Raw genomic sequence first — 13610 nt, 5'->3', positions numbered from 1 at the left:
TTGAATCTGAAGCTAGGGTAAGCTTTAATCACAGCTCCAAATTTTCAATGGTTGAGGACTACCAATATGCTAACTTCAAACATCACGGTCCGAAGTTAGACTAGGCAGGATCTCGATCCCAACTTGACAGTTCAGACCCACATGTCTAAAGTTTTAAGAAATTTTTATATTCCTATACACTATATGAAATTATATTACCCTCCCTGCTCAAGTTTTACTATAATTATATTTTATATATCTAATTACCATTTATGTACATTTTAAAGAAATTAATGATAATAATTAGTGTCCTAAAATAACTCTAACGTATCTTCCACTCCCCCCACGTTTCTCTCTCCACATCTCAACCTCATCCCCCATGTATCTTGCACTCAGCCACGATTCCACCATTGACAACCATTAAAAAGCTTTGAAACTTTGAATTCAAATTTGGGTTTTCAAAAAACATTATTTGTTTGAATTGGGTGTTATAGAAAAGAATTAGAAATTCTCTCCACGTCTCTCTCTATCTCTCAATCCCTAATTTCAGTAATGTAAAGCAAAGGAAAAGAGAGCAGCAATTCCACCATTGACAGCCATTAAAAAGCTTTGAAGCTTTGAATTCGAATGTGGGTTTTCAAAAACCATTATTTATTTGGAATGGGTGTTGTTGCAAACAATTGGGAATATGGTTTGGAGTTTATATCTCAATTTTGAGGGTATTTTGGTGAAGATTAGACATGATTTTGGCTGAATTTTAGATTGAAAGAAGAAGAAGAAGAAGAAGAAGAAGAAGAAGAAGAAGAAGAAGAAGAAGAAGAAGAAGAAGAAGAAGACATGATATACCTTATATTTACGAAATTATAGTAAAACTATAGAAAATTTATATATATATAATTCAACTATTGTATGAAAATTGAACAATATTTTATAAAAATTATGTTTAAGTTGTATGATATTGTAGTTGTATATAACTGAGTAGAAATAATATATGAAAATTGTAGATAAGGTTGTATAATAAATAATTAGTTGTATGAAATTTATTTTTACTATATATAAATTAGATATAAAATATACAAAAGACATATTGTATAAATTTTGTATAAAATTTGTATTTATGTTTTATATTATTGTAATTGTATTTAACTTGATAGAAATAATATGTAATAGTTATAGATAAGTTGTAGATAATTTGTATACGGTGCAAAGTTGTGGAAAATCTTTAGTTGTGAATAATTCTGGGCCTAGTCCTAGCATTGGCCATAATGAATATGAAGATTTTGAGAACTCTATTACTAATATTGAAGATGTTGAAGTTGATGGTCTGCATTCGGGTCCTAGTCCTGGTGATGGGCATAAGTATTTAACTTCCTCAAAGTTACGTTACCCAGATGTTCTGTAGAAAGTTATCACTACTTCTCAAAAGTCAGGAAATATAATATAATTATAATGCAAAAGTACGTAGATTATTAACTGTGCAAGAAAGAATACGGAGAGAAGAGGGGAGAGAGGAGAAAAAAAAGGAAAAAGATATAACTAAATCCCTTGATTGAAGGCACAAATAATGATTTGGGAACCTTTTAAGGTGGATTGTATATATTTTATAAATAAAACTTGTTTATGCCGAATAATTAACTAACACATGGACATTTAGGGTAATAAAGTTTTCAATAGTGTATAGGAATGAAAAAATCCCAAGTTTTAAACCTCAAACCCGCATTTCTCATCTCCACTCTCATTACAAAAAACATAGTAATCATTAATTCATACTAAATTCATATTTCAATCTAATGGCTACATCAATGCGCAGGTGAAATACTCTACAAATTCATCTAACTTTATCACCATTTAACACCTCATTTAATTTAAATATTTACCATTACTTTAAAGATTTAAACACTTTTATGTTTAAAATAGAAGCAAATCTGAAACCAAAGAAAATGAACTCCAGCATATTTTTTGACAATCGAACAACACAACAAAAGGTAAACATTTCTTTTTAGACAATTTCATTAAAACCTGAAAAATAAAAATAAAAAACTAGTTAATTTGGAGCAAAAGGAGTCAACCAGTTAAATTGTAACACAAAGGATCCAATTTCTACCACACCCCTCCCTCTTGCACAAAATTGGTACGACGAGCAAATTTTGAAAAGAAATAAAAGACAGGCACCGGAAATACTATGTTATTAACGATCAAATTCCCCTTTTTGGCCATTAAAGCATGATAACATCACCAAAGAGACATAAGCTTTAAAGGAACTATACACAGAACAATCCTTCATTGCCATACTGAAGGGTATAAGCTATTTACAGTTGATTGCAGTATTATGTGAGTTTTTCGCGTGAGGGGGACCCCAATTGGTGCATGGAAAGGATTAGAACTCGATCCCACTGTTCAACTGAACGGAGAAGGAAGGCCGGACAGTGTTGCCAAGAGGTGTTTCAACCTTGAAAACCAACCCTGAACTCCCAACATTTCCATTCCACTTTGATCGCCCAAGCTGCATTTGCGCAAGATAGAGGCATTATGTCAAAATAAAAGAATATAATTAACTTAATTCGGCCAATCAAGAGGCAATGAGAGCAAAGTGACATATAAAGACAAGCGAGACACGGTGTCTGGCAAATCAGAACCCCCCCCCCCCCCCCCCCAAAAAAAGGAAAAAGAAAAGAAAAAAAAAAGATCAGAAGTGACTCACAGCTAACGATGCGTAGGCAGAAGAATGTCTTGCAACTGTGCAACCACAGATGACACTTAATTCCTCCTTTAGAGAATGTGTGATTTCTGCCTGCAAACCAGGGCTGCTCCCACCAAATGTCGGGCATACACTGATACCATAGCCAAAAAGAAATGATTAGATGGCGGTTCATACTAACAAAAACTACTTATCAACATGAAAGAAGGAAGAAATGAAGAATACTTCATCAAGAGATGAAGACAACTATAACTTACTGTACATGTAAGCAGAATGCAAGTGCTATGAACACAATTGCTAACGCGCACAAGCAAGTCACATATACTGGAGAAGAGACCAGGAAATTGCTATGACAACTGAAAGTGGAAGCCTTACATAAAAATATAGAGAACTTCTAATGAAAAAAACTCCGCAATTGTGGAGTAAACATCTCCATATTGCTAGTGCCACTTCACCATTGGATGCTGGTGCCAACACCATGAACAGAAAACCACACTAGCATAAAAGTTCAGTGCTTAACAAATATGAATCAACCAGTATTACCTTAATTGAATGGTTGGCCTATACATGAGACCAGATCTCTTCCAAGCTAAAGCCTGGGTGACCCCAAAGCTAAATGATTTGTCAGGCAAATGCATCATTGGCATAATGCACGTTCCATATTTATTCTACATATAATAAGAGAAAAGTATATTAATCTTAAATAAAACAGTTGATGAAGTGGCTGAAAAAAGTACAGAAGTCATCAAATGTCAAATACTTCCTTGCATCATACACCTCACCTTGCAAGAGAAACTGAACTTGAGCTCCCCTGGGTATTGACCCTGGGCTTGGAGCAGACCTCCACATAGAGGTAAAAAAGCACTGGTGGAAACGCCCTCCCCAGCCACATAAGTTATTTGACCATTTGGAAATTGCAAGTCCATAAACGACTGGAAAAATAAAGAGAGTAAGTTGCTAATACATTGAGTAATTAAACTTCCAAATCCACAAAAGCAACAGTGAAGAAAAGCATCTGAGTTTAAATCAGCGGGCCCATACCCACCAAGTGGAAAAAACAGATTACTCGGTTATCCAAAGAAAAAAAAACCTAAAATTTTCTGCAAAAGAGAAATTTTCGTGCTCACTTATGTTACATGTTCTTGCTTGTGTTAAACTTAGCATGACCAACAACAGACAAGTTACTGAAGATTAATATTTCAACACCCCATCCTGAATAAAATATCAGGGTTCCGAAGTTTACTCCAATCACCAAGTCTTTCACATGCATGTGCTAAATCCAAAGCAGTATCAGAAATTTAGCACTGGGAAATCATCGAGGTTAAGAAAGTATCTTGAGACAATAACTGTTTTTCCTAGGCCTTCAAATATTTAAGACAGTTAAACATAGCTAGGAGGGTACAGAGTTAATAATTAAATTCTTAGATCAAGTCGAAGCTACTCCAGTAGAATATATATTGAAGGAACTTACAGAAAAAAAAGGAATATTCGTTGAACGATCCACAAATGACTAATACTAATTGAAATGCTACGCACTGTCGCATTTTTGAAGTCATTGATGAATTCCAGTCTTCTTCGTTCTTTTCTAATGAGCATTCCTCATTTTGATGGCACAAGAGGTGCAAAAAGAAATGCTCAATTAGCGACTTGGGGATATTGGAGAAGTACGATCTCTCAGTAAACACTTATAGAAGTGGCATTATTGGCATTATAGGTGCTTTTTTTATTGAGAACCATATTTTGGTGCAGGTTCTCTACTTTGCATAAACAGCTTGTATACAAGGACTTTCCCACCTACCAATGAAGTTTATCGGGAAAAGAAAGTACACTCAGGTCTGAAGAATGTGGAGTATGCCTTTTATTAGGCAAATGAAAATGCAATGCAATATTATTATGCTCTTCAAACAGCCGAAAATATGGGGGAAAGGATAGGAGAGCCAGGAGGAGAGATGCCTAAGCAGCAAGACTCGTGCACAATAAGCAAATCGATAAGTAAAAAGAGAAAACAGTCAACTGCACCTTATAACCTTTAACAGAGCCCTTAAACATATAACAAGAATAAACAAGAGTTATAGCTCTCAGAACCCAAACATATTCGCAATAGAGTCATGGGTCGCAACCCTGTAATCAACACGCAGAGAACAGAAGAGCACCTCAATGATCATCCTGTGAACACCATGTGTACTACAATAAGGTAGATTCCAAGGGATACACATTAGGAAAAGTGGACAAAAAGCACCCTGACTAAGATTACACCAAAGCTTCAGCCCCTGGTTAAGAACTGCACAGGCTTTCCAGTTTCCAAACCTCTCTGAGCTTCATGGAAGGAAAAACCGAAAAGGAAGGATAAGAGAGAGCAGAGATAGTGGATGTCTGATTAGTATTGGTTTGATTTCATCTTTAGACCACATATCAGTTGACAAAATTAAAGACCTAATAAAGCATGGCCACCAGAGGAACATTACCTGCTATGACTGCAGCTAGCATACAGTTAAAGAAAAGTAAAATTTTCTAATACAGATTCCTCAAAAAAAAAATATTCCCTAATAAAGAAAAAGCTATGGGGAAACATGGTAGACAAACTTAGAAGAAAGGTAAAACAGCGGCAAATCCAACCAAAGCAGAAATACCAGTAGTTTACATGAATATAAAGCTCCACTTACACAGGCCAAAGGTTTAAGACAGATCATTGACATAAGCAGCCACCTTCGATGCTTTGACCACACAGCTGGACAAAGAGAATGCATCCCACGCTGTCCATTGATCAATAGAGACATAAGTATATTAACGTAATTACTGTGCACACAAAAAAAGTTAAAATGAGTCTAGTTAAGCGGGGGAAGAAATCATTCTATTTAATAAGAGACTAGAATCATCCTGAGAATTGACCTCTACAACATCAACACTACAGGCAATCTAAAATCTTACTGTTAATGTCTGCATCACCAGTATGAGAAATTTCTAAGTGGAATAGACCATAAAGACATTACCCATCCCAACTCCAAATGCGCCTTCATTTTCATGCTGCAACACCAACTAATTTTATGTTCTCTTCAACGCAAAAGGAGGAGCAGTGACAAAACAGTAACCAAATATAAAAGTACTTCACAGGAAGCTTCCATTTGAATCTGAATTTCAAATGAATGATCAATTCATTTACAACCGTGTAATTATTAGAGAAGCTATATTCATATTGCTACCCTACTGCTTCCCAGCCAATCAATTGAGACATCGGATTCAACAATTACACGCAACACAAACTACACTATCATGAATAACTAATTTGTGTCTGTCTAGCAAAACAAGCTACAATACAACCAGAATGATCATCCGCTTTCCCTCAGGTTCCCAAAAGTACTGAAAGACTTCTAATGCAAACAATCTTCAAAAGTTGCAGTTTGCATACCTTCCTATCATAGCCATACCAAAGAAGGTGTTGCTTAGACAAGTGAACTGGCAGAAGTAATGTTGAATCACGGACAAAAAGCACTGGTCCAAGCTGGACAAGGAACAGGGAAGAATTTTCATTTCCTGATGTGGAACTGCCTTGTGATGCCTCAACTCTCCATAAATCTCCTCTGGCAACCACAGAACTTTCTACATTTCTGGTCCTACTTTCATACGTTGATGAAACATTGATCGTACCCTGCACTTGGAGATCAAGGTAGTAAGAACTCAAAACTCATAATAAAGGAACATAAATCACAACATCTTTCCCCATCACATGTGATCCTACACAAGTTTAGAGCAAGTATCCTTCACAACTGGCTTCAAAGCCCCAATCTTATAAAAGGGGAAGGAATGGCGAAAAAGGAGGGTATACATGAAATACTACTTATTTAAGAAAAGGAATTTAGCGATTTAATAAACTAGCAAGTAAAACTGAATAAGAAACTTAAGACTGCATTTTTTCATCTCAATCAAAATTTTAAATTGGTTTTTAAACTCAAGTGCTTCTTTTTGAAATGGTAACAGATTTTATTGATATATAATTCTCAGCGACAAGATAGTACTGGAGAAAAGGTCCCTAGTTACAAGACTTCCAAGAAATTTATTTTACTTGATATAAACTCAAGTGCTTCTTACTTCAACTATTTCACTTAATTATAGTATTTCAATTAACTTTGTTCACATAATTGTTTTTTTAAACTATAGTTTTTAACTATTTCATTGAGCCCATTCTTTAATTATGCTTTGAGCTTATCCTACCAGATCGACAATACTGAACATTTTCTTGGGAGGGGAGTGTGTAAATGAATGACTATTATCTATATTATTATAAAAGCAAGAATATAATTTTGAAAGACCAAAATAGCCCTAAAATATTGATTGAATTTTATAATATTAATGTACAAAAACGTAAAATTAGTTTATGAGTTGTAACATCCAAATCAAATATGGAATCCAATTCCAAGTCAGAATTACAATCTTTGGTATATAGATACATACAAGTAAAATAAATTTCTGCATTTAATTTTTTTGAAGTTTAACTTTAAGAAATACTAACAGAGAGCCGACCATATGTTTTTCTCATTAATCGCAATAGAAAAAAATTGGGTGATTATATAAGAGTAAAAAGAATTACTTTTGGTTTTTCAAGTAGAAAATAAGACTTGTGGTTTTTCTGATATTCTAAAAATATACTTTACGTAATTACTTTTTAAACTTCTTTCTTTTTTCCTTTATTGAGTAACTTTATTCTAAGATACTGTACAATATATTTTAATGGATAGCTCTATTTGGATAGTATGTAGTCTTAGTGTAGTAAATACTTTAAAATTAAAATAAATACTAGAAGATATTTATTTTAAAATTTAATTAAATTATCTACTCCTATTTTCTCTCCCCTGAAAATTACAATCAGTTATTAACGACAACTCTAACTTAATTGACTACTCATATATTCTCTCCCTTGAAAGATAATTAGCGTGGCTTATACCCTAGGGCTATTTTATCTTTCTTAAAATTTCAATCAGGCATTAATTACAACTTTGATTAAATTCCTCTTACTTTACTCACTTGTCCTACTTATTTTATATCTTTTGAAACTACGTTACTCTTAAATAGACAAAGGTGACCCCTAAAATAGATTTACTAAAAAAACTTGAGGAACTCTTTGTTCAAGAAACCTGCTAAAGTACACAAGTAACCTGGTGATCTTTTTCAACTTCCTTAAAATTAAGAAAATTCATCAATTAATAAATCTTGTTTAATCGCTGTTTTTTTCTCGCAGTTCTGGTTAATATTATATTGTATACTTCAATTTATAAGTAATATCCTATTAATTTGCATGAAAGATAAAGATATGTTCAATTTTAATTCAAAAGCATTGAAGAGGATGAAAGTCAGTGTGGGCCAAGAATATATGTGCGAATTACCAAGGTATAAATTTTCCCTAAAACTTTTCTTGCCCTAGAACTGCTCATGAACTCTTAAAAAAAGTGCAAAATTCATAGATACATGCAAGTCCCTCCCATCCAGTTTATGGATTCACTTGATTTCGAAATAGTTTTTCAAACTACAAAATACTTTTCACACTAAAATAAAACACTCAACAACCGCCAGAAGTTATGATGGCATGACTAATGTCCTTTTATCATTAACTAGAGATCTCAGGTTTGACCTTTCGGAACAAAACTATCTTTGACCAGGTGTTTTACCCCTTAAAGTGGGACATTCCTGAGCACATCTGAATTAGTTCGGACCGAAAACAAGTATTAAATACCGAGCAAAAAATCAAAAAAGTAACATTCAACCGTCAAGATAATCATATATTATGTAAACTGATTTTTATGCTCTTCAAAAGCTAAATTATATATTTCTTCAACAAGATAATTTTCTGTTGGATGAATCGTAATATTTAAAACTTTATCCACTAAAATCTTGAACAAACACTAATAAAGATATAATAAAATAGATTACAAGTAAACAAAATGCTAGGATACACTCCAAGTAATGAACAACCACGTCGATTATTTTAAGGAAAAAAAGAAAAAGGAATGCATATAGGTATATGTGTGATGATCGATATTTGGACACACCGACTATTTCATGCACGAACAAGCATACTCGTGGAAGAGACATAGGATTGGAGTTGAATTAATTACAATTGGAGTTGAATCTAGAGATTAGAATAATGATTAGATGACTTTCTATGTTTATTTTCTTTGTTATTAATGAATTTTAATCTAACTAAATATAATTTTAATGTACTCGGATCATTGAGGCTTCACTAAATTAAAGTAACTCATACAACTTTAATCGAATAATTGTGTGATTCTTGAATGTTTAGTTCCATTTTGTTATTTAATGGTACAAAATATTATTAATGAGTTGGTTTGAATTATATATCAAAATTTTAAGAAATTATTACTGAATTTTATACATTACTTTTAAAACATGTTTGATAATATTTGACATAAAATATTCGTGCATCGCACGAACGTAGAGACTAATTATAAGAAAAGCACTCAAAATTATATTCATAAAAACCAAGCCATATGAGTAAAGGCAAGTGACAATAAATCTTTTTAGACTTACAAGACTCATATGGAAGGTAGTGTTTCAGAAGATTGAAATATGAGTTTTTCTTCTTGGAATATAAAAGCAGTATAATGTGAAAATATAAAAATATTAAATAAAAACCTAGGCCGTCAACCTTTAGTTACTGATGAAGGAAACATCTCCCGCCAATATATTTTTAAAAATAAGCAATACACAAGAAATGACACTTTTGCTTGCCCAACCATGGAATGTTTTGTATTTTATACCTCATTATCTAGTTCTCACATTTTGTGTCCGCCGACTTGTAGACATTTATAAATTTTGTTCAATAAAACTTTTGGCTATATGTGGATAACACATGGGTCATTGGCCACATGCGACAAACTTCCAGCCGTGAGGCGCAAGCAAACCAATAAACACGTAAAAGAGTAATAGAGGCCATAAACTCAAATTAGCAGAGATTATAGTTCACTAGTTCATAAGCTCTAGTTCCAGATTCTTACATATATCTCCACATGACTTATGCAAGTATCAGTTATGCAGAAAAGAACACTTACAATGAAACATTGTATGCTAAGTTTTATGGAGAAAGAAAAAATGAAACCAAACATTCTACTTACAATGTTGAACTTTTATCTGGAGATTATTTTTTCCACTTAACTCCCAACCAAACACCACCTAAGGTTTTGAATTTCGTTTTATCTGTTTTAGATAACCTCTCGATGATTGTTTTAAAATCATTTTAGCATTTATTTAAACTATTTTTGTCCCTTTAAAGTGTTTGTTGATTTACAAGGATTCCTCATTTGGTTAGGACTAGAGCTCCTTAATCCTTCTTTTTTTTTCCAAAATAGAATTGGGAACATCAATATGTAACTATCCACCTGTTATTCTCCATAATATTTTGCCGTTGGTTTCATGTTCTTTTTACAGAACATTCAGGGTTTGCTCTCAGCTCATTTCAAAGGATTTTCCGCGGAGAAACTAGGAAAACATAAAACCCTTCTATAGGTCTTGTGCCTTATCATATTCACTATTAGCACTTAACCTACATGTTCAAAGAGGACCCTGTCACAAACATTTTGGAAAATTGACAACCTAATTATGCGTAAGACACCTTACATTTCCTAATGCTTGTATTCAAAGTACGGAAATCCCGAGATCTTCATTTTCCCACACCATTATAGCATTAGTATCTTCAGAGTGCAAAACCTATGTTACATTTACTAAGGCTTTTACCAATGAACAAATGTATGGAAACTTACATTTTTAAATACCGCAGCAAAAATAGCTTCTAAGTGCAAAAGTCTTTGTTAGGTTCTTGCATCAACCAAATGTTTATAATTGCAAAGCAAGAAATTCATATACGTTACTGGACACGAACATAAACTTTTTGTGTTTCACTAAAATTTACCTGTGATCTGCCAAAATTTTTGAATGCCTTCAAATTAACACCAAAAAACTCTTCTTCGCCCGGCCTATCATCAGCTGAATCCTTTTCAGCATTCCCATATCCCCTAAATCTTTCGGCCAACGACCCCAAATCCTCCTGCAATGTAATACCCAGATCAGCTCTATGGCTATTCGTCCCCGCCATCATAGATACCCCTAACTTCTCGTCTTGCCGAAAAGGCACTGGCAACTTCCTGACAAACTGCTGAACCATTCCATTTAAGCAAGCCCCGAAGTCTGCTCCAGCCTGTCCTATTCTGTTCCCAATATCAAAAATTGATGAAACCCCTGTAATCGCAGAGTTATCAATACCGATCCCAAAATCCCTTGGAATGAAATTCTGACTTGGCAACTCGACATCAAAAAGCTTGGTAGCCTGCCCTAATCTGTTCCCAATATCAAAAATGGCGGAAACCCCTGAAATTGCAGTGTTATCCACAGCTATCCCAAAATCTCTCGGAATGAAACTTTGACTAATCAACTCTACATCAAAAAGCTTGGAACTTTGTGGATCAGGCCACGAAAACGACGGAGGACTAATATGCGACTGAATCAAACCAGTGACTCCTTGAGCAAGCTTATCAGCTAAGTCTTGCCCATGTCTTTGCACCTCTTCCCATGCTTCAAATGATCTCTCCACAGACATCATATCCCAGAAAAAACCTTAAATTTCTTCTGAATATTCAAATTAGCCCTTAAAACTTCACTCTATAGGAAATCAGTAAATCAAACGGTAGTACTACAGTAACAAGCATCAAGTACAACTTAAACAATCACGTTGTTCGCCTGACCCAGCTTACTCATCAAATTCATAAGTAGTAACTTAGATTCCATAAGTGACAGTAAATCTCAGGTTTTACTAACTATCAATAGAAGATTAAAAGAAAGTTACCAGGAACAACGACGCTTCTAGAACTCAGCTTTAGCTCATGAGCTCAAATTGAACCGTTTTCAACCGCGAGATGCTCCCAAATAGTGAAATTTGCAAATTAGGATCCACAAATGACTAAATTAGGGATTCGTAATTTTGAGATTGAAGATAAGGGTACAGGATAGAAGTTGTTAGGGTTTGTAGGAGACAGTTGAAAAACGTAAAGATGAGAAGTATGAGCTCATCAAAGACGTGTGAAAACGGAAAACTGATATTCTTTGAGCTTTGAAGAGAGTAAAATTTAAAAGGCCGTGGCCAGTGGGAAGATATGTTTTGGGGTTTTGGACTTTGGGTGCGCCCACCCTTCACTGTTTAATGCCACGTCGGTGGCGATAACTCCTTGTGGTTCTCAAGATAGAAATTTCCTTTCGAGGTGGGCCTTCTGGGCCCCAAATGTCGTCATCCGGCCTTCTACAGTTTTCTATTGGGCCGTCAGTCAAAAAACGTGGATTCGTAATCCTTTGTATACACACGGCCTGCTTTGTTTTGTTTTTTTTTCGGGAAGGGATATTTTCTTGGGCTTTTTCACTTTTAGCCCGCACCAACTATTTACATTCGATAGCCAAAAATTTCTAAAATTTGTACAATATATATATATATTATTTTGAAAACGGCTATACAGTATCAAAATTATCCTAGTTTTATATATTACCCGCTCTAAATAAGGTTTGCTTACAATTTATGTATAAGGAGAGGTGTCGTGGTGCATGTTATTTGCAAATGACATTGTTCAAATTGACGAGACATAAGGTGGTGTTAATGGTAGGTTAGAGATTTGGAGGTAGACCCTAGAGTCTAAAGGTTTCAAGTTGAGCAGGACCAAGACAGAGTACTTGGAGTGCAAGTTCAATGGGACGACTCAGGTTGTTGAAGGAGAAGTGAGGCTTGATTCTCCAAGGTATCCCTAGGAGAGAGAGTTTTAAATACCTTGGGTCACTTATATAAGGGAATGGAGAGATCAACGAGGAAATTACATATCGTATTGGGGTAGGATGGATGAAATGGAAGCGCGCTTAAGGTATTTTGTATGATAAGAATGTGCCACCTAAACTTAAAAGTAAATTTTATAGAGTGGTGGTTAGACCGACTATGTTATATGGGACTGAGTATTGGCCAATCAACTCCCATTTCCAAAAGATGATGGTGGCTGAAATGAGGATGTTGAGACGGATGTGCAGGCATGCCAGGCTGGATAGAATTAGAAGTGAAGTTATTTAGGATAAGGTGTGTTTGGCCCCTGTGGAGGACAAGATGCATGAGGTGAGACTTAGATGGTTCGGATATGTGAAGAGGAGAGATATAGATGGACCGGTGAAGAGGTGTGAGAGATTGGCCCTGGAGGGCCTAAAGAGAGGTAGAGGTAGGCTGAAAAAGTATTGGGGAGAAGTGATTAGGCAAGATATAGTATTGCTCCATCTTACTGAGGACATGACTAGGGATAGAAAGGTGTGGAGGTTGAGAATAGAGGTAAAGGTTATGATAGGTTGCCTAACGTAGTCCTTGTCTGTAACAGTAGCTTTAGTACATGAGTTAGTGTTATTTATGTATTTTCATATTCCTTGATTTATGTGATTACTTGTTGTTGATTTCGTTTCAATCTTTTGATTACACTACTCAGTTTTAGTTTTGTATCTTTTTTTTCTTAGGTTTTATAATTGATATTATTGTTGTTGCCCTTCCTTTTATCTTTCCTAAGCTGGGGGTCTTTCAAAAATAACCTCTCTGCCTTCTTGAAGATAGGATTAAGGTCTGCGTATATGCTACCCTCCCTAGACTCTACTTGTGTGATTACACTAGGTCTGTAGTTGTTGTTGTTGTATTAGTATCTTAAATATGGGATTCAGTTACACCCTTTTTCTTTTTTCTCTCCTGCCCTCTTTAACTATTTTCTGCCGCATCTCTCCATGTATAATTCATTATTAGTACCTTAAATTAGGGGATTTAGTTATATCCCTTGATATTTTAGCATTTCAATTGATCATATCTTGTTGTAAGGTATTTAAACCATCTTGGATTATCATTCTTAATATAAATTAGACGGTTAGC

General features: G+C 34.6%; 1 protein-coding gene across 2 annotated transcripts; it reads right to left on the bottom strand.

The window, feature by feature from the left end:
• Nucleotides 1–2124: 2124 nt before the first annotated feature.
• LOC107776624 (uncharacterized) lies at nucleotides 2125–11889 on the bottom strand. Of its 2 annotated transcripts, XM_075223231.1 has the most exons (8): nucleotides 10596–11889; nucleotides 6084–6323; nucleotides 5341–5430; nucleotides 3460–3609; nucleotides 3221–3345; nucleotides 2935–3001; nucleotides 2681–2810; nucleotides 2125–2482 (listed from the first exon to the last, which is right to left on the bottom strand). In XM_075223231.1, exons 1-8 carry the CDS (start codon nucleotides 11280–11282, stop codon nucleotides 2424–2426), a joined length of 1548 nt encoding a protein of 515 aa, XP_075079332.1. In that variant the 5' UTR covers nucleotides 11283–11889; the 3' UTR covers nucleotides 2125–2423. The 2 variants fall into 2 exon arrangements, with proteins under 2 accessions (XP_075079332.1, XP_075079331.1); XM_075223230.1 differs by lacking the exon at nucleotides 2935–3001.
• Nucleotides 11890–13610: the final 1721 nt, after the last annotated feature.

Source organism: Nicotiana tabacum, chromosome 10 (genome assembly GCF_000715075.1).
Source record: "Nicotiana tabacum cultivar K326 chromosome 10, ASM71507v2, whole genome shotgun sequence".
Lineage (NCBI taxonomy): Eukaryota > Viridiplantae > Streptophyta > Magnoliopsida > Solanales > Solanaceae > Nicotiana > Nicotiana tabacum.
Note: the sequence above shows the minus strand (reverse complement) of the source record. Positions and strands in the feature narration are given on the sequence as shown.

What these genes read in the sequence shown, in the direction of transcription:
- LOC107776624 (XM_075223231.1), bottom strand. Translation starts at nt 11,282, where the DNA reads ATGATGTCTGTGGAGAGATCATTTGAAGCATGGGAAGAGGTGCAAAGA. An exon ending in AGTTCAGTTTCTCTTGCAAG is followed by an intron (nt 3,346 to 3,459) that starts GTGAGGTGTATG and finishes TATTATATGTAG; the next exon opens with AATAAATATGGAACGTGCAT. An exon ending in GCATTCTGCTTACATGTACA is followed by an intron (nt 2,811 to 2,934) that starts GTAAGTTATAGT and finishes CTATGGTATCAG; the next exon opens with TGTATGCCCGACATTTGGTG.